At 40.4% G+C, this 22,321-nt stretch overlaps 1 protein-coding gene across 3 annotated transcripts in view; it reads right to left on the reverse strand.

The window, feature by feature from the left end:
• Positions 1-21,962, reverse strand: part of LOC104588564 (Tetratricopeptide repeat (TPR)-like superfamily protein) — a 36,471-nt gene extending 14,509 nt beyond the window's left edge. The window contains exons 1-3 of one of the 3 annotated variants that reach the window (XR_016076082.1): positions 20,013-21,962; positions 18,856-19,861; positions 14,807-15,661 (exon numbers count right to left, since the gene is read on the reverse strand). Coding sequence is in view for 1 of the 3 variants with exons in the window: in XM_088887329.1 (XP_088743455.1) it covers positions 19,108-19,861; positions 20,013-21,961 (2,703 nt within the window). In the remaining 2 variants the exon portion in view is untranslated. Of the gene's footprint in view, positions 1-14,806; positions 15,662-18,852; positions 19,862-20,012 lie in introns of those variants that run through there. The other 2 variants (XR_016076083.1, XM_088887329.1) reach the window with 2 other exon arrangements.
• Positions 21,963-22,321: the final 359 nt, after the last annotated feature.

Raw genomic sequence — 22,321 nt, forward strand, 5'->3', positions numbered from 1 at the left:
AGGCACGTATGAAGATAGCCTACAATCAGCACCGCCGCGAGGTCACCTTCCAACGAGGACAGTTCGTTTGGCTAAAGCTCCAGCCCTACCGACAGCTCTCCCTCAGGCGACGGGGCCCCCAAAAGTTGACCCCAAGGTTTTACGGGCCCTTCAAAGTTCTTCGACAGATCGGTAAGGTTGCCTATCAACTAGAACTGCCCGAGCACAGCAAAATCCACGATGTCTTTCATGTGTCCCTGCTAAAGCCTTTTACAGGGACTCCCCCAACGCTCTTCGACAGATCGGTAAGGTTGCCTATCAACTGGAACTGCCCGAGCACAGCAAAATCCACGATGTCTTTCATGTGTCCCTACTAAAGCCTTTTACAGGGACTCCCCCAACGCAAGTGCCTCCTCTACCCCCTCTCAAGGACGGCAGACCCATCCTCCAACCTAGAGCTCTCGTCCAGTCACGCATCAATCAGGGCACCTTCGAGGTTCTAGTAGACTAGGACGGACTACCATCAGCGGAGGCCACTTGGATTCCATGAACCGACCTGCACAACGCCTACCCCGACCTCGAGCTTGAGGACAAGCTCGTTGCCCAGGAGGGGTGTAATGTTATGGACACGACTCCTGGCAACACGCTGCGTCGCAACCACAGGCAGCAGCACACACAGTAGCGCGCCTAGCGGCACGCACAGGCGGCACGCACCGCCCATCAGTGTGCCGTGGCACAGGCGGCACGCACCGCCCGGCAGCGCGCCGCGGTACAGTTTGCCAGCCGCCCGGCAGCAGCATGCACCGCACGGCAACAGCACGCACCGCACAGCAGTGGCATACACCACACGGCAGCAGCTCGCACCTCACAGCAGCAGTAAGGTGGGTCGCGCGTGCCAACGTAGAGCGGGGCCCACATGCCAGCTGTACCTTTCCCTTATCCCCTATTTTTGTGTTTCCCTTAGAAGTAGGAGTTTGAGTTTCGATAGAAGTTTAAGTTGCGATAAGAGAGGGACTACCTTAGCCGAATACAAGAAGGAAACCCTCCTGTTATCTCCTATTTAAGGAGCTGATTTATTCAATAAAGGTATCGAATTTTCAGTCAAGAAGAGAACAAGGAGAGTTAGGTGATCTCTTGAACAAATCACCCCTCAGTCCGCCATCATAGGGTCAACTCGCAAAGGGAAGGCAAGGGGAAGGCAAGGAGTTTTCCCAGCAAACTGCCCCGTGACGAGATCCTACGCCCGGGCCCATAACAGCAGCAGTTGCCTTCTACCATATCGAGGCACAACACGAGCTCTCCATTTTGCCACCCTCCTCCCTTTCAGACCAAATTCCCACGGACACCCCACCAGACCTCTGAGCCTTGATCCTTAAATTCTCCCCTATTTTTGACTCAACAACCCAACTACCACCCCATCGCCCAATTGAGCACCGAATCTCCCTCATACCACAATCCACCCCTGTCAACGTTCGCCCATACCGCTACCCCCACTTCCAAAAAGATGAAATCGAGCGCCAGGTGAAGGAAATGTTTAGAGCCCAACTCATCCGCCACAGTACTAGTGCCTTCTCCTCACCAGTCCTTCTGGTAAAGAAGAAAGATGGCGCATGGTGATTCTGTGTCGACTATAGAGCCTTTAATGTACTAACTATTTTTATTTTTTATCAATAACTAAAACTTTTATTAATAAAAGGAGATGGAAGAAGATACAATAGGAAGGGGGTAAAATCTCTTACCCCACCTTAACAGTAAAACATCACATTACAACATAGCCCGAAAGAAACTAGCTCTTCCCACCCCTTGTTTAGCTAAATAGTCTACGAAAGAATTGGTACTCCTCTTGGACCACTGAAACTGAATTTGCATATCTTGAGTGAGCTGGTAAATTTTCTTTTTTTCATTCGAGAACTTCCACAAACTAATTTTGTAGCCAGTTAATAGCCAATCTAGAGTCACCCTCCACCAACAACTTCCTAATATTCAGCTATTTGGCTCTTTTTATTCCTTCAAATACTGCTGAAATTTCAGCTCTCAGAGAATCCCCCCAACTTATAGGCCCTAAAAACATGGCCAAAATTTGACCTTCTTCGTCCCTGAACACTCCACCTATACCTAAAGGGCCTGGGTTTCCTTCGTTGTTGTCATCAAAATTCAATTTAGTGAACCCCAAAGTAGGAGGAGACCAAGTTGGACCAGAGGAATTATGAAGGGAAGGGAGATCCATCATATGGATGGCCGAACATTGCAGGGAGGTTGGGTGAAATTTCAAAAAAATTTCTTTCTCCATTCCAGGAATCATATTCCATGATTTAGAAATACTACATTTTTCAATGTTCGTTCTTAAAACAAATCGGACCAGATCTGAAACCAAAATTAAGCAAATAGGGAAATACCTTATACAAAATAATAGTAACTCCCAACATAGGTGTTCACACCCAAAGAGTTGACCAAACTCGCCTCCACTGAAGATGACACATCTTACGGTGAAGCAGGATCAATAGGATGGTTCTTCAGCAAGAACCATAATTCTTCAGCAAGAATCAGACAAGGGGCTGGTGAGTACGACTTTGAATTGTTTCTTCTAGCAAGAAACAATATCAATAACTATTCTTGATCAAATCCAAGAATGGAGATCGAACTAGGTAGGGGCGGCAAGAATTGGGGAAGAATTCCGTAGATTTCAGAGTGTCTTAAACTGGTGAATTCGCCCCCTATTTATAGCCTTCTTTGGATCAGCATCCTAATCCAATTAGGAGAGAGTTTCTTGATCCAAATCTAATATTTGGATTTGGACTCTTAAATGGATAAGACTTATCTTATCCTTTAGCTAATCCTAATCAGATTATAAACAAGATTCGCCCCCTTTTAATTAACTTAAGTCCAGTTCGAAATAGACTTTAGGCCCATTAAGTCGTGTAGCTCACTTTCCCTTTTATATGTTGGCTAACTTATCTCTCTTTGTATAGTGTGGGACCCTAACATTAATCTACACATCAGCCACATGGGTTTAGCCTAGTCTTTGTTACAAGGCCTGGTTGAATTCACTGCAAAACATAGTGAACCTTTGAGTCCATCAGTATGAACTCTTAATGAGCCCAACATTTACACTAAATGGTTCTTGGGTCTAGCCACCTTATGAAGGCCCAAGGACTGTGGGCGGATGCAAGATTATCCCATCAGGTATTACCCTCAATGGTCTTACACTTAACCTCTCAGCCCATAATGATCAAGCACTGCCCAACAAGAGAGAACCTCTCCCTCGGCTGCAAGGTATAGTGTTGCACTATCTACTCACATGGATCCCGGGAATTAAAACCTTTTGCAAACATTTTGTGAAACCATAATATATAAGTATATCCCTATATAAATATATTTTGCAAAACAAATTTCAACAAGTTTGAAATCAACTACCGGTAGTTTAGGTTTCCATCAGAGAGAGTGCATTCCCCGATTATTCACTTTGTCCGACAAAGGGGATGATCCTGTCACTATGATCACCCACTCAGGTGAATTCTCAAACTGTCCCAACATACCCAAGTTTTGACCCCCTCTAAGGATCTCATTGATTGGCATATCAAAGATAGCCCAATCCAACACCTAGTGTAGTATCATAATCGAGTCTAGGGGTCAGGTTTAACATTCCAGTTTTGCCCATCTATCTCCAAGGTCCAGGGCAATACTGGAATTCGGTCCGGTTCATGGTTTCAAGAAAACCCATACTGCATGTACCTCAGGTTTCACCCTAGTAGCTGAGACAAGCCACTCAACCAACTTAGCGCCACATCAGTGTCATCCTTGGCAGGATAAATCTCCTCAGATCTATCCAATGGCTATGAAGATTCTAAACTAACACGAGTCTCATAAGTGTCCAGTTTAAGGGTATTACACAGAAACACACCAAAATAAAATGAATCAATTACGCATTTTATTCATTTACAATAAATGACAATAAGTACATCAATCTGATTGGAGTTAAGGGCATACACTGTTTAACAGCTCCCACTTGTAGTTAGGTCCGATCGGGTACAAGCCTCAGTCCCAAACTATCCACATGTTTCTCAAACACTTTTTGTGTTAGTGGCTTAGTCAATGGGTCTGCCACATTCTCCGCTGATGCTACATCTAACAACAATCGCCCTTAGATCCAGTGTTGTTGCACAACAGTGGAATGGGTGATGTGTTGAATTCCAAATTCCAAAATGAACACCTTCATCCATTAGGCAGCCTCACTTACGGCAATATGCTTGGCTTGGGTCGTGGACTATTTTTCTTACTACACAGGACCCCATCATAAAGATGCAACCAGATGTAAATTTTCTAGCATCTAGGTCTAATTGGAAGTTGGTATCAATATACCCGACGATTTGTAGTGAACTACCATCGAATACCAGACAAAACTCTTTTGTCTTTCGGAGGTACTTGAGTATGTTTTTACAGCTGTCCAATGCTTTTGTCCTAGGTTTGATTGGTATCTACTTACTACATTCACTTCCTGAGCAATGTCTGGTCGAGTGCACAGCATGGCATACATGATGCTCCCTATGGTTGAGGCATAGGGAATTCTCTCATTCCCTCAATCTCTTCGGGAGCCTTAGGAGACATACCCTTGGAGAGAGTGACTCCGTGCCTAAAAGGAACATTTCCTTTCTTAGAATTCTCCATACTGTATCTTTTGACGATATTCTCAATGTAAGTAGATTGGGATAATCATATTATCCTCTTTGATCTATCTTTATAGAATCGAAGTCCCAAGATGTAGGAGGCTTCTCCAAGATCTTTCATGGATAATTGTTGTGAAAACTATACTTTCACGGTAGTTAGCATTCCTACATCATTCCTAATGAGTAGAATGTCATCTACATATAGAACCAGGAACGTAACCTTATCTCCCATTGTCTTCTTGTAAACAAAGGGCTCATCCGGATTTTGCTCAAAGTCAAACTGTCTGACAGAAGAGTCAAACCGGATGTTCCAGCTCCTAGAAGCTTACTTAAGTCCATATATGGATTGATTAAGTTTACATACCATGTGTTCCTGACCTACAACTATGAAACATTGCAGTTGTTGCATATAGATATCTTCAGTAAAATCTCCATTTAGGAACACGGTTTTGACATCTATTTGCCAAATCTCGTGATCATGGTATATTGCTACAGCTACTAGGATCCTAAAAGACTTAAGCATGGCCACTAGCCAAAATGTTTCCTCATAATCGATTCCCTCTTTTTGAGTGTACCCTTTCACCACAAGACGAGCTTTATAGGTCTCAACGTTACCATCCGGGCCCTTCTTCCTCTTGTAAATCCACTTTCAATCAATTGCTTTCACCCCAAGGGGCTGGTCTACAAGAGTGCAGACATTGTTGGTCTCCATTAGTTCCATCTCGGCTTTCATGGCGTCCACCCACTTTTTGAGTATACCATTTCGCCACAAGACGAGCTTTATAGGTCTCAACATTACCATCCAGGCCCTTCTTCCTCTTGTAAATCCACTTGCAACCAATTGCTTTCACCCCAAGGGGCGGGTCTACAAGAGTGCAGACATTGTTGGTCTCCATCGGTTCCATCTCGGCTTTCATGGCGTCTACCCACTTCAAGGAACCTATGTCCAACATAGCTTCCGTATAAGTCACGGGATCTTCCTCACTAGTCGTGGCTTTCACTAAGTAATTTTCTTGGTCATAGCCGTAACGAATTAGAGGCTTGGATACCTGGGTAGACCTTCTAGGTTGGTTATTATCCGGAGCTTGTGGGACATCTCCCACTACCCCTGAGTTTTCCTCATCAAGAACAACTTCCTGATGATGATTGTTCAGGATGTAATATTCTTCCAAGAAATTGGCATTTCGATGGCAAAACACCTTTTGCTATTTTGGGTCATAGAATAAATATCCTACAGAGCCCTTGGGATAGCCTACAAATAGGCAACAACTGGTCTTGGATTCCTATTTGTCAGCACTTGTTTTTTAACATGTGTTGGACAACCCCAAATCTTCAAGTGTCTTACACTTGGTTTATTACCAGTCCATAGCTCATATGGAGTCTTAGGAACGGATTTGGTTGGAACCTGGTTCAGCACGTATATCGCAGTCTCTAATGCGTATCTTCAAAAGGATGTACGTAGTTTCGAGTGTACAAGAAGTGATCGGACCATATCCAATAGAAACCGGCTCCTCCTCTCTGACACACCATTTAATTGCGATGTAGCAGGAGGAGCTAACTGTGAAACAATCCCATTGTCCCTTAAGTAGTCCCTGAATTCTTCGGAGAGATATTCGCCTCATCGATCTGATCGAAGGGCTTTGATCTATCTCCCCAACTGTTTCTCGACTTCTTGCTTGAACTCTTTGAACATCTCAAATGATTCAAACTTATGTCTCATTATGTACACGTAACTATACAATGAATGATCATCGATAAATGTTATGAAATAAACGTACTAGTTACGTGTCATAACATTCAGGGGACCACATACATCCGTATGTATTAGGTCAAGTGTGCCTGTAGATCTTTCAGGCTTACCTGTAAATGATTGTTTTTCCATCTTACTCTGAAGGCAAGGTTCACAGGTTGAAAGATCTTCTACAGTTAGAAAATCAAAAGGACCATCATTTACCAACCTTGTGATATGATCTATGTTAATGTAACCAAGTCGGTAATGTCACAGGCACGTGGGATTAACTGTTTCATGTGTTTCTTCTTGGAGATTATTTTCGACGTAGTTTCGGTTAAGTTTGTTTCCAGAGAAGAATGGAGAACATAAAGACCATTCTTGAGTTCTCCGTAAATGAGGAATTTGTTATTCCGTTTGATAGTAATCACATTACTGAATAAAATAGAATAACCATCCAAACAACTTTGAGACAAAAATCAAATATCTTCTTAAATTAGGTACATAAAGACAACCTTTAAGTACAATAATTCATTCTCTAAAAACTGACTCTATAGTTCCTATAGTTGTAGCTGCAACTATTGCAAAAGTCCTCAAGTAGATCACTTCCCCGTCACTCAACCTTCTAATTGCCTTGAACCCCTGCAATGTGTTACATGCATGAGTTGAAGCCCTGGACTCAATACACCAGGAAGCAGAAGTGACCAATAAATTGGTCTCTATGACAAGATTTGAAATTACCTTGTTTCTTAGTCTCCAAGTACTGAGGACAATTCCTCTTCCAGTGGCCAGTCTATTTGCAAAAGTGACAGACATCCAATGTCTGATACTTCTTTTGTTTTTTAGGCATGCTACCCTTCTTCTAAGGCTTCCATTTTGCCTTAATACTTTTTCTTGTCCGAATTGTCACCTTCAACAAGCATGCCTATCGGTTTATCATTCTTTATCAATTCTTCAGTCCTCTGCAACATATTGTTGAGTTCCTGAAGGCTAACATTTAGCTTGTTCATGTTGTAGTTCATGATGAACTGATTGAAGGAGGGAGGCAAGGAATTTAGGATGGCATCAATTTTAGGATTATGATTAAACCCTGACTGAGAGCCTCTAGTTCATTAATATAACCCATCATCTTTAGACAATGGTCATGAACCTGTTGGTTCTCAGTCATTTTTGTGGTCATAAACAATTTTTAAGACCTTTTGTCGAGTAGAATGATTTTACTTCATACATTGTCCTCAAACTATCCAAGATATCATTGGACACTTCGATTTGATCGAATTGCCTTTGTAATATAACACCGAGCAAGAGAGTTCTTCTCTTCCCATTCTTGATACTCTTTCTTACGGACCTCAGAAGCCCTATCACCCGGACGATCCGGAGCAGGGCTTTTAGCAAGCTTGTCCAATTTCTCAGACGTTAATACCAGCATAAGGTTACGGAACCGATCAACATAGTTTAGATCCTTAAACTTTTTATCGTCCAACAATTTGGTGAATTGTCCGTTTGCCATTTCTGATGAAGGCAAAGCAGATTATTAGTCTACAACCTGAGTTGATTCATGTTAATTACATAGAAAAGGCTTTTAATCTATGTTCCATTCCCAATTGTTCATCTCTGAGATTTCCCTCCTATCTCAGTGACGGAGACGCGATTATGTCTCGGGAAATGTGGGAAATCACATACAGTGCATGGAGCCAACTGTTTCAGCTGCATAACCCCACCACCTTCTGTAAAGGATCATATCCACTCATCTTATGAGCTTTCCCTTTGGTCTCATCTAGACAAAGTTCATTGTCATTTTAGGTTAAACCTTTCTGTCCAGTAAGTGTTTACCCATAATATTTGTGAACGCCAAGGTACCGTGAGAGAGTCTTCAATTTTAAGATAGGCCCCTCCCACATCGGTCTATGACACCCTTATCATCTTATAAAGCAATCCAACAGACCCAACAGCAAATGGATAGCCCAATTTTATGGTGCATCTCCTCATTACTAATGGACCCATCTTCATGCTAATGATGGAAGGCCTTTAGAAAGTTCATCATATGAATCCCCCTATCACATGCACTTATATTTTGCTAGAGGGAACAAGTAATTATGTCCTAGTTCTTATTTAGATCAAACCAAAGTGGCTCCCACTGACTTTCTCAAAGTCAGATTTAGATGGGCCCTAAATGGGCTAGGGTTCTGCACTGTTCCTCTTGGGGAAGAAGCTGATGTGGGGCCCATCAAGAAAAGGAGATCATCCAATGATCTTAAGGACACCATGGCAATGATGTGCATTCAACCTTAGTGTACGAAAGAGCCACTATGAAATTAACATGGGCCAAGTGCTTATAGCCCATGTACGTAGCATATCACACATCATACATCACATGCATGAAACAATCAAATAATTGATCCAATCAATTAAATCATCTGTAAAACCCTAATTAATTAAAATAGTGCCAGCCCATTATAACCCATAATATTATCAAATAACATTATCTAGGTATATGGGCTGAATTGCAAAAGGCAGTTCGGCCCATATAGCAATTATGCTGAAATGGGCTAAAGCAGTTTTAATTCATTAAAACTGGGTTTTGTAGGAGCGAGTCAAATTGCATGTTGTAATGGGCCATCAAACCCTTGCCCATAACCAAATTTGGGTCCGAAAATTAATCCCATCAAACCATGGGTTCGGTCCAATCAGATTGGACCAAACCTAGGTCAAATTCGGCCTAGGGTTTGGTGTCTAAAATAATGTGCAATTTCAAGAAAATGATCTGAAAATTAATTATAGCCGAAAAAGACATTCAAGATCAACAAGAAAATAAATCAAAGGGTTGTAGTGTGATGTTCTTGGACAATCTGCAAACCTGCAAGACAAAGGTTAATCGCAGGTAGCAAATTCAATATCTGCAAAACAAAGATTGCAGATCTTGTATTTGCGAAATGTCTTCTTCTCCTCCATGCGAACCAACACTTCTTCCAATGTAAAAAAAATAGAAAACCATAATTTTCTATTAATTACATCAGATCAAATCCTATAATTTAGTCTAAAAATAAAAAAAAAAATTATTTACAGACCAAAATAATAGAATAGAAAAATGCAGGGTGCACAAATCTTGGCGCCATTAAAGATTTCGATCTCCATCACACATCCACAAAATAATCATAGAACCATTCCATAATTAAATTAGAATAATAAAAAATTAATTTTTAGATCATACGCCCCATTACTGAGAACCGAATTCCCGCAAAACATCAATCTGCGCAAATCGGGTAGAACCGATTTTGCCCATTTGCGCAGGTTCAAATCAGGTCTGATTTGGTTCAAGAATTAAACCTGGCTCTGATACCATTGAAGGGAAGGGAGATCCATCATATAGATGGTTGAACCTTGTAGGGAGGTTGGGCGAAATATCAAAATATTTTCTTTCTCCCTTCCAAGAATCATATTCCCTGATTTAGAAAAACTACATTTTTCAAGGTTCGTTCTTGAAACAAATCGAATCAGATCTGAAACCAAAATTAAGTAAGTAGGGAAACACCTGGTACGGAATAATAGTAACTCCCAACGTAGGTGTTCACACCCAAAGAGTTGACCAAAACCAGCCTCCACTAAAGATGACACAACTTATGGTGAGGCAGGACCAGTAGGATGGTTCTTCAGCAAGAACCCTGATTCTTCAGCAAGAATCAAGCAAGGGGCCAGTGAACACGACTTTGAATTGTTTCTTCTAGCAATAAACAATATCAAGAATTATTCTTGATCAGATCCAAGAATGGAGATCGAACTGGGTAGGAGTGGCAAAAACTAGGAAAGAATTTTGCAGATTTCTGTCTTAAACTGGTGAATTTGCCCCCTATTTATAGCCTTCTTTGAATCAGCTTCCTAATCCAATTAGGAGATGCGTGAGGTTTTCAATATTCTTTCCGACCACAAGTTTTATGTTAAGCTATCTAAATGTTCTTTCGAGAGGCGCGAGGTTGAGTATATGGGGCATATAATCTCTCAAGAGAGGGTTAAGGCCGATCCTCAAGATTTCGGCAATGGTTTCATGGCCTCAACCAACCACCAAATCAGCACTCCGTGGTTTCCTTGGGTTAATAGGTTATTACCGCAAGTTTGTCCTACACCATGCCACTATTGTAGCTCCTCTCACTGATCTCCAAAAACGGGATCATTTTTATTGGTCTCCAGCTGCTGCAAAAGCCTTTCACACTCTCAATCCGCTATGGTATTTGTCCCTATGTTGGCATTACCCAATTTTTCCATCCCCTTCACGGTGGAAACAGATGCATCATCAACTGCTATTGGGGCAATTCTCTCCCAGAACCACCACCCAATACTTATTTCAGTGCGAAATTGGGACCTCGACTCCAGCAAGCTTCCACATATATTAGGGAGATGAAGGCGATCAAAGCTACCGTCCATAAATGGCGGCAATACCTCCTTGGCCGACCTTTTGTTATTCTCACAGACCACAGAAGTCTCCGCAAGCTTCTACATCAGACCGTTCAAACGCCAGGCCAATAGAAATGGCTTGTGAAATTGCTCGGGTTTGAGTTCTCCATACAGTATAAATCCGGGTCTATTAATGTCACCCCTGATGCCCTGTTACGATGGTCCCAACCAGCACTCTCCCTGCTTCTCTCTCGTTCTCAGTCAGTACCAGAAATTTTCGATGAAATTCGACAATCGTACATTAATGACCCCAAGACCCTTGAGCTTTTACAGTCGGTTGTCCAATGGCCAGAACAATTTCCCAACCATACGGTTCGGAATGGGTTATTACTTTTTCGTGGCAGAATTTACATTTCTTCTTCAGATTTGCAGCTCCCATTGCTGCGAGAATATCATTCCTCACTCGTGGTCAGACTCTCTGGCATTGCAAAAACTCTGGCACGACTTCAAGGATCATTTTATTAGCCTTCCACGACCAAAGATACGAAGAAGTTTGTAGCATCTTGCAACATCTGTTTGTAGAACAAATATGCTACTTTGGCACCACAGGGTCTTTCTTAACCATTGCCAATACCCTCTCAGGTCTAGAGTGATATTACTATGGATTTTATCCAAGGCTTACCGGTGGTACAGGGCAAATCCATGATTTGGATCGTCGTTGATCGACTGTCCACACTTCCCTCCTCTGTCACTGCGACTAAACTTGCAGTGCATTTCATCCATGAAATTGTTCGATTACATGGATTTCCTCAGTCGATCGTCAGCGGCAGGGACAAATTATTTTTCAGTCACTTCTGGTAAGAATTATTTCGGCTTCAAGGGTCTTCTTTGTGTTTTAGCAGTGCCTACCATCCACAGACGGACGACCAGACAGAGGTTCTCAACAGAAGCTTAGAGACTTATTTACGTTGTTTTGTTAGCGATCAACCACGCTCGTGAGTGCCACTCCTTCCATGGGTTGAATACTCTTACAACACTTTGCTCCACTCCTCAATCGAAATGACACCCTACCAGGCCTTCTATGGTCGACTTACTCCAGACTTAATTGATCATGTCTCCGACACCACCTCAATCGCATCGTTGGATGCACGACTAGCTCAGCGCACAACAATTATGCTTCAGCTCAAGGACTATCTCCTTCGTGCCAGGGTGCGCATGAAGAATCAGTTGGATAAGCACCGACGGGACCGTGAGTTTTCCGTAGGCTCCTGGGTATATGTTAAGCTTCAACCATATCGTCAGTCGTCCGTCGCTAACCATTCCACTCAGAAGCTCTCTAAATGAAATTTTGACCCATTTGAAATTATTGAGCGAATCGGACCAGTTGCCAATCGATTGCGGCTTCCACCCACTGTGCGAATCCATCCGGTGTTCCACATTATCAATTTTGAAGCTCTGTCCAGATCCAACTACTACACTTCCGTTACCTCTGCCACCCCTCACGGATGATGCTCACCCACTTTACGCACCACAGCAGATGCTCACCCACTTTCCTTAGAAGAGTCGACATGGGAGTCTCTTGCTCATTTCCGACAACAGTTTCCTGAATTTGACCTTGAGGACAAGGTCATACTCGCAGCCAGCGGCAATGATACGAGCGACCAACATGAAGAAGATGTGCCTGGTTCACATGGATTCCACGCACATCATCACATGGATTAACGGCCTAAGAGAACCATTCGAAAGCCAGCAAGGTTCAGGGTTTGATTTCCACGCACATGATTTCGTTAGAGAGATCGTTGAGTCATCAAAAGTCCTCTGCTTTTTTTGTAACTGAATTCTGTTGTATATCTTTAAATAGCCGGGTAGTAATTGAATAGAGGGAGAAAAAGTTAACCAATTCCTTTCCCTTCCGTATCCTGGAGCCTACCTCACGCTCGAAGTGACGCAATTATCCCTCCTCGTATCAGAGGATCAGCATTGAAACCCAGATTCCACGTATGGACACCTTGATCCATTGCCTCTGTTGGAAATTGTACCCCTTCTCTTTCAGCTACAGATGAGCCCTCCACCAGGTCCAAGGGAAGCAAGTTCAATCTTGTTTCCTTTGGCAATACTATAGTTTCCCCCAGGTCGTCTTCAAACAAAAGCAAGTCCAATCCATAATGCTCGGCATGTCCCTGGTACTTACACCATACACTGATCGGTTTAAAGTTATGGACCGTTGTAAATGTAAAGTGGGACTATCATGTAAATATTTACATCGTTTTTATTGAAGTTGTATGTAAAACTCGACATAATTGGAGTTTTTCATCAATTTTCAACATTTAACTACACTCCATCCAAACGCTAGCAAAACCAAACCGGAGTGTTTAATTACACCTATTCATATTCATATTTGTACTGCAAATAAATGCAGCCTTAGAGTCGAAAAAAGAGATAATAGAGTGTTATTTCCATCCCCTAACGCTCGGTTCAGCATGGCCCTGGCACTTGTGCATTTAAATGATCACGTGACTTAGAATTTGGGTCAGCTAAACTTACCGAAACCCTCGGTTCACCTAGTGGTTTGGCATTTGGTGCCTTTTCAAATTTCTTGGGAGTTTCATTATTGATGCTAGTCAAAGCTTCAGCAAAGAACTTATCCTTAGTCCTTCTAACTAAATGGACGGTCCAGACTTGTGCAAAGAATTAGTAACCTGTAACCTTTCTTTCACTGGAAGGAACAATTGGGTTTCCCTCCTGAAAATTGAATTCCTTTCTACAACCTGTGCCGAAGTGCAATGTGTCCTCAGTTCTGCCACTTTAGCATCTTCTCCTACCTTGAGCAAATCATTAGACAACTGGGCTTCCAACGACAATAGTATCCAAATCTTGTAGGGTGCTTCTTGAATAACCAAATTCATTAATCTTCAAGCTTCGCTCCCTCCAAAGTACAGGTCGCCACACTCAAATCCAAAGTATCTAGCTCCTTAAGGGTTCCTCAGCACCTGTCAGCTATGTTCTTGAATATATCAAATGACCAGACATGAGATGGAAGTCTAACACCTTCACCCGAGGGGTTTCTTCTAGTTTGATCTCATTTGCACTAAGGTTCCATTGTCCAATGACCACCAAACCCTTTGTTGATTGTATTGAAAGAGCATGGTACTCCTCCTTTAGACTCCCTACTTCTAGAAGGGCTTTACCTTCCTAGAATGGGACTAGATTCAACGCACCTTCAGGGCAAGCCTTTTTTTAATGTCTTTTGCAACTTTCTTCCAGTTTATTGACTTTTTATTTGCATATTACCACAAACTTTTATGCCATTCCAGCAAGCTTTGCTTAGCACCAACCCCTTCCCCTTAACTTTTTTCCTCTAGCGGATTTGGCCTTTTCGTTTTCACCACCTGAGAGAGCTTATCTCCATCGGCTCCTCTACATAGGAACTCTTGTAGCACCTCTGTTGTGAAGGATGCCCAGTCTATGCTCTATTATCCCATTGAGATACATACTAGCCGCTTTCTTCCTTGCCCAAACCATTCAGTTAGCATAATAAACCAGCCTTAGGAGTGAAAACATAACTCCACTTTGAATAGCTTTGCATTAATCTTCAGGGTATTACTCCAGTTGTGTATTTTCTTTGAGACCATTGCCATGTCTAGGAATCCTTTTAGCCAAGCTGCAGAAACAAACTGAAGATAGATCATTGCTTTCTTCTCTTCTCGCACCTTCAAGTTGACCTGGTTTCTCACCTTCAGCTCTTCAAACAAAAAGTTTTTGGCTTCCACTCTCATTGCCTTCCTCCATCTGCCAAATGGTTTGAAGCCCTCACTAGCTCCTTCCTCCATCCTCGTAGTAGGCATATCATGAAGCTAAATCTTCCCTGGCTAATGACATCTCTCACTGTTAACATTATGTACTAAGGCAGTGGTTATCATTTAGAGCTCACATTAAGGAGAATGATTTTTCTTATTCCGTTTTGGTAAACTTTTTTAAGGATATTTGAATACTTGTAGCTGTACAGATTTCTCATTGTCCATCAATACTTTTAATATATTAATACAATATTACCTTACATTCTTCAAACAATAAAAAGAAAATCCAAATTAGAGATTCTATTGGGCTGACTATTGAGAGACAAATTGAATCTTTTGACTTTTCTTATGCCTAAACCACCATTTGGAAGAGGTTGGCAAATCTGCCCCAATTAACCGATTGATACCTTTTGTCTTATCAGTAATAGAAAAAGAGAGATAGGTACAAAGGCAAGGGAGAGAGAAACTCTCTTAACTCCTCCAAAAAGATTATAAAAACATAGATAAGTCCAAAACAAATGATTTCTTCCCACCCCTTGTTTGGTCGGTAAATCTACAAAAGAATTAGTACACCTCTTGACCCATAGGAAAAACATGAAAGGGTACTCTCAAATAGGAAAAACATGAAATCAGCTCTTCTCACAACCCCCCTCCCTCCTCCCCCCTCAAACTGATGCCAAGAGAGAAACATCACTTTATCAGCAAGAAATTTGTGTTGTGCACGATTCATAGCTTTGGTGAAGATGTCAGCAAGTTGGAGTCCAGAAGAGATATGTGGAAGGGAAATGTGGTCTGCAAGAAACTGATCTTGAATAAAATGGCAATCAACTTCAATGTACTTTGTACATTTATGGAACATGGGATTTGAGGAAATCTTGATTGCAGTAACATTATCAACATGGATAGGAACTGGATGAGAGGCCAGAATATGTAGGTCCTGAAGAAGAGCTTCCAACCTTACAATCTCACTACAAACAGATGACATAGCACGATACTCTGATTTAGTAGAGGATTTAGATATTGTTGGTTGCTTTTTGCACTTCCAGGAAACAAGTGAACCACCGAAGAAAACACACCATCCTGTTGTAGACCTTCGCCAACATCTACATAAGCAAATAAGTCCAAAAAAGATGATGAGAAAAACAAGCCATGAGACAAAGTACCACGAAGGTATCTAATAATCCAAAAAACAATGGACATATGTGGTTGTCAAAGTGTTGAAACAAACTAGTTAACCACTTGAACAACATAGGAGATATTAGGACAAGTCATGGTAAGATAAATAAGGCTATCCACAAGCTGCCAATATGATGAGCATCTGTAAGAGGTTTACCATCATCCTTAGAGAACTCCAGACTGATGATCTCAAGAGGCGTGTCAACTTGCTTATCATTTGTAAGATGAGCCAACTTGACTAAATTTGTAGCATATTTTTGCTAGTTGACAAAATAGCCCCGAGAAGAACGAGTTACCTCCAGACCCAAGAAATAGGTAAGAAGACCAAGATCCTTCATCTTGAAAGTCTTACTGAGAAGACTCTTCACATAACTAATATCTCAAGATCATCTCCAGTAATAACGATAGAAGCAAAAGAGTAATACCCTATGGCCGAGTGAGGATAAAGATCAAATAAGACTCAAACCAAGCTCTACATAGGGGTGCTTACAGCTTGGTTAACCAAACCATGGGTCTTTTCTCTAAACTGAACCAATAATACAGGTTTTTTGGAAAACCAGCAACTAAAACCAAACCAAAGTCGATTGATTAACCGGTTGATCGGTTTGATTAACCGTTAGTTTGGCTCATCGGTTTTTTGGTTTTTTATTTTCATAATATTATAATAAATATTATATTATAAAAACTAGAAATACATATAAAATATTATATTATAAATAATAAATAATACATTATATTATAAATATATATTTATAATATATAATGCATATATATGCATTTATAATATATAAAAAATATAAAATATATATGAAAAATATTATAATGTACATAAATATATATAATATATATAAATATATGTGTACCGGTCAGTTCAATTAACCAACGGTTTTTATATTGGTTTATTGAAACCGAACCAGTACATTCGGTTTTTCAAAAATATCGAACCGATCGGTTGGGTTAACCGGAATTTTCAATTTGGTCTCATTAGCTCAGTTCGGTTTTTCAGTTTTTCATGATCACCCCTAGTTCTAAGGGCTTGTTTAAGTCCATATAGAGATCTCTTCAGACGATGGACCATGGTAGAATGATCACAATATCCCAGAGGGGATTTCATAAACACTGTCTCCTTCATATGTGCATGTAGAAAAGCATTCTTGACATCCATTTGATGAATATACCATTGTTTGGCAACTGAGATGGCAAGCACAATGCGAATTGTGGTCATCTTGGCAACAAGAGCAAATGTTTCCTCATAATCAATGCCATACTCCTGTTTATATCCTTGTGCCACCAAACAAGCCTTTACCAAGGCTGCTATTAGAGTTCAATTTTACAGAGTAAACCCATCTACTACCAATGATAGAAGCATCAAGAGGAGCAAGAACCAAATCCCAAGTATTATTTTCCAGGAGAGCTTGAATTTCAGCGTTCATAGTTTCTTTCCAATGTGGGACAGACATAGCTTGCCGATAAGTCTTAGGAATCTCTATAGATGACAAAACAGTAGAAAATGAGCTATGGGGTGGAGAAAAACCATAGTGGTTAGGAGGCTTAGAAACGTGAGTAGAACGACGCAATGGTGGTGGAGAAGAGGGTAAGGCAATAGAAGGAGAGGTAGGAAGAGAACTTACAGTGTTAGAGGAGGGACCTTGTACCAGTAGTGGTTGAGCCAGGGCTATAGGTTCTTGAGCAGCTAATTGCCTTCTGACATACTAAATGAGAGATGGAGCAAGACTTGATGTGGAGTCCAAAGAGCTTGTAGTGTCAAAGGAGCACAGAATCGAGAAAGAGGGAGTAGGACTATTAGCAACATGACTAAAAAAGGAGATATTTAAAAAAAAATACATTTCTAGATATCCTAGTTTGACGAGCTTGAGGATCATAGCAGAGAAATCCTTTGTGGTCAGGGCTATATCCCACAAAGGCACACATGGCAGATTGAGGAGTGAACTTAGTCCATTCATGGGGAGGAAGGTGGACAAAGCACAAACACCCAAAAACATGAAAAGAAGAAATGTTTGGTGGCCGACGAAACAAGCTTTAGAATGAAGAGGTATTTCCAAGAATTGAGAAAAGGATCAAATTAATAAGATGAACAGTTATACTGGTCCCCTCAACCCAAAAGGAAGTGGGAGCATGGGAGTCCTACAACAAGGTTCTCCCAAAATCCGAATCCGATCTAAATATTGAAAACTTGCAACCAAATCCAATCCAAAATCCAACTGGATTTGAAGACCTCATATTCAAATTAGAATCTTAATGGTCTCGGATCTGATTCGGACTTGATCCAACTCCACTTTAATTTTTTAAAATACAAAAGTTAAAAAGTTAATTACTTTTCAACTTTTATATATTGAATTATTATATATATATTCATATATAGTATAATATGTAAAATATATTTTTATAAATTTAAATATAATTATATAAGATTAATATATTAAGATCAATAAATATTATAATATAATCGGATTCGGATTTTAATCAGATTGGATGGAGTCAAATCCAAATCCGATCCAATTTTTAATCAGATGCAGATGGAAAAATCCAAATCTGATCTGATTACATAAGCACATCAACTGAATCCGAGATAATCAGATCAAAGTCGGATCAGGCCACAGATTTTCAGGTATCATTGACATGTCTAAGCATGAACTAAATAGTGAGCAACTAACCAGTCCAAAACCCAAACGCCCAACAAAATTCCTTTTCTTTTTTTCAACCAAAACTTAACTGAAAAAGTAGTGCACATGATGTGTGTGTTTGTGTGTATTAGGATGAGAAGTAATAAATCCTACCATCCATTGAAGTATGAAATGTTCAACTTAGAGAAGATTAATACAGTTACTTATTATTCCATAGTATTGGAAAGCTACAACAACTAAGTGTGTACACAAAAAAAATGATTATTGTAAAACCTGATCCTTTTTTATGATGCTTTTTTCAAGATAGAGAATGAAACTAAATAAAAGAATAACCAAAATAATCAACAAATACAAAAAAGAAGAGGAAAAAAAACCAACAAATCCTAGTTCTGTGTTGAGATGAAGGATGGTAAAGAAAAATGAGAAGAAAAAACCTTATGTTAGAACAAAAAAGACTACATCATTAATAAGAATACCTGAACTGATTCTCCATGATAGCAAGGGGTCCCCAGATGCTTCAGGATGATTTCATTGTTGGTAGAGATCTATTAGATAATGTTATCAGTATGTGGTTCTCATTTCTCAAATACTCAAACAGAATGAAACTCGTGCACAAGACTTTCCAATGGGAAGTTCTATGTGTTCATGAATCATGAGCAATAGCAACAATGCAAAACTCTGTGGTCAATCATCTAAGAGGTATCATCTGTCTTCAAAATTCAAATTTATTACCAATAGTCACCACAGGAACAGGAACCTTCTCTAAAGTGATGAAATCTTATTGGATCTCTGAGAATGATCTCTCTATCTTCTGTCTTTGAGAAAAACTTCATTGTTATATGGCAATCTTGGCAGACTCTCAAGTTCTTCATTACTCTTATAGGAGCCGGCTTGGGCAGGCTAATCATTCCAAGGGCTACAGCTAACTTCTCACTATGGTAATTCACCACTAGGTTGTCCTTAAGATCTTTCTCAGAGGTATCTAAGACAGATATAGGATTAACATAACCTAATTTCTTGATCTTCTCCAACATTTCTTCCAACTTTGCATATATTATTTGACATTTGGGATGGGACCTATCACCTGCCACAAAAGAATGAACAATTGTCCCAATCTCAATCCAACTTAGACCAGGTTCCTTCTTAATACCTCGACTTTTCATCAATTCTCTTACTTTCATGGCAGCTGACTGCAAGCCCACATCCAAGTATAAGTTATAGAGCAGTACATAAGATGCAGCTGCCTGAGGTTCAAGCTCAATGACCTGCTCTGCAACACGTGTCCCAATGACAGTGTCTCTATGAAGACAACAAGCACCCAACAAAGCTCGCCACATTACTGGGTCATCCTTGAAGCCTGAGTTCAAAATGAAGTTTTCCGCTTCTGCTAGTTTTCCAGCACGACCAAGGAGGTCTACAATGCATGCACAGTGCTTTACATTTGGATCCATTCCATAATCTCTTTTCATGCTCTCAAAGTACCTGCATTCATCAGTATAATGATTTTCAGTAAGTTAAGCTGAACTCAGGCAAAGAATTTAAATATGGATTCCAAAAGCAGTGCAGGATAGGCAAAGACATCCTACCCTGCACATTGTAAAATATTACAGCATTGCAAATTCCAAAATTATACCAGAGTCCTTCACCCACACGCCCACTGTGACTACAGGCAGTTAGAACTGCAAGGAATGTAATGTGATTCGGTGCAATGCCAGAACCTTTCATCACCTCAAAGAGGTTAAGAGCCTCTTTTGCACAACCATGTTGGGCATGGCTGGAGATCATCACAGACCAGGAGACAATATCACGGTTTTCTGTTTCATTGAATGTCAGACTAGCAGCATCTATGTCCCCTGACTTTGCATACACACATATCTGTGAATTTCTGACAACTGTGAACTGTCCAATTCCAGTTTTCATCGCATATCCCTGGATTTGCTCACCAGATCTTGCTGCAGCCAAATTTGCAGAAGCACTCAACACACTTGATATTGTGAATTCATCTGGTTTTCCTCCGGATGCCAGTAATTCATTAAATAGATCCAATGCATGTTCAAATTGACCATTATTAACACAGGCACCAATCATTGATGTCCATGATACAACATCTAGTTTAGGGATTGAATGAAAACATTTCAATGCTTCTTCAACTGTCCCTGACATCGAGTACAAGTCAATAAGTGCAGTCCCAATGAATTCGTCAAATTGTAGACAGTTCTTGAATATCTGAGCATGAATTTGCGTTCCATAGTCAAAAGCTTTAAGAGCATTGCAAGCTTTGAGTATGCTTGAGAATGTAAACTTTGAAGGTTCCATTCCTCTTTTACGCATCTCAGAGAACAAATTTAGGGCCTCCTCTGCAAATTCATTAGAGATTTCAGCCTCTGAACGGAAAAACCCGGCAATCATGGCATTGAACATGACAACATTCCGCCGGGGCATAAAGCTGAATATCAGGATTGCGCTGTTCAAATCCCCAATCCTTGCATACATATCAAGTAATGCAGTTGCAACGACAACATCAGTATCTAAACCAAGTTTTACCACACAGCAGTGAAGCATTTCACCTAATTCTATGGAACCGTCAAAACTTGAGGAGCATGCCTTTAGGACGCTACCCAAAGCATAACTATTCAACTGTAGTCCAGTTTGATGCATCTGAACAAGAACTCTCAACATTTCCTTATTCAAACCAGCCCGAACATAACCCGCAATTAATGAATTCCAGGAAACCTCATCCAACTTATCAGTATTGTCGAATAAAAACCTTGCTTGGTCGACAGAACCACACTTTGAGTACATGTCAATAAGCGAATTAGTCAAGAAGACTTGCAAACCAAAACCACTAACAATAATCAAGCCGTGAATCAATTTACCAAACTTCAGATCGCCCATTCGAGTACACACGTTCAAAGCACTGGCATAAGTAAATTTATCTAGTCTAGTACAAGCTATTCTAGCTTCCTTAAATGCATTCATACCTTTAACATAAAAACCCATATGGGAATACCCAGAAACAAGAGAATTCCATGAAACAATATCTCGCTTCGGCATTCTATCGAACAAGACTTGGGCCATGTCCATTTCCCCACACTTACAATACATGTTTAACAGAACATTTTCCAAAAACAGGCATGGTTTGAAAGAGGTCTTAATCATATGAGCGTGTATGAGCTTCCCATGGATCAGAGACCCATCTCTGGTGCATGACTGAAGGAGATTCGTATAAGTTTTAGGGTCTAATGAGATACCCAGATAAAACTCTTGTGTACATTCGGTTGGGATGTCCTGGGTCCGAAGCAATGTGGTGTACCAGTTCCTGGGTGCTCTGAAGAAAACGCAGAGATCGGACAATCCAAAGTGATATTTGCAGATAAACTTCATACTACGGCCATTTACTACCAAAGCTTCTCGCATTCTTTTATTTAGATACAAATACAAATAAGGGGTCCGACTATGGCTCACACGCAGATAGTATACTAGCTCATGCGAGCATGCAAAACATTTGAATAATTGAATTAGGAAGATGCGTACTTGAGTGGATTTTACTTTTAGGGCTGCAATCGAATTTACCTCTAACATAATAGTTCTTAATTAACTTTGATTCAAGTTCGATTTTAATAAAATTGGAATTTGAAGATAAGTAGTTATTGAAATTCAATCTCAATTAATAAAAAGTTTGGGAAATTTTCTTAAGAGTATCCTGATTCCTGAACCTTCATATTGTGTCTAATGGATCTTTATCATTAGTTGATCATGACATCGCCACATGACATTAGGTGTGCATTAAATAATTTTAAAATAATAAAATTACTCTTTTATGATATTTTTCTAACTATTTTACCCATTTCATTTAAGTGTTAAAAGAAGGAAAGGGGAAGATGGGTTAGAAACTGAATAGGTGACTCTTTGGTTACAATTGATCGTTAAATGGGGGAGAAG

The sequence above is a fragment of the Nelumbo nucifera genome, chromosome 5, assembly GCF_055504915.1.
Source record: "Nelumbo nucifera cultivar China Antique chromosome 5, China Antique-T2T, whole genome shotgun sequence".
Classification (NCBI taxonomy): Eukaryota; Viridiplantae; Streptophyta; class Magnoliopsida; order Proteales; family Nelumbonaceae; genus Nelumbo; species Nelumbo nucifera.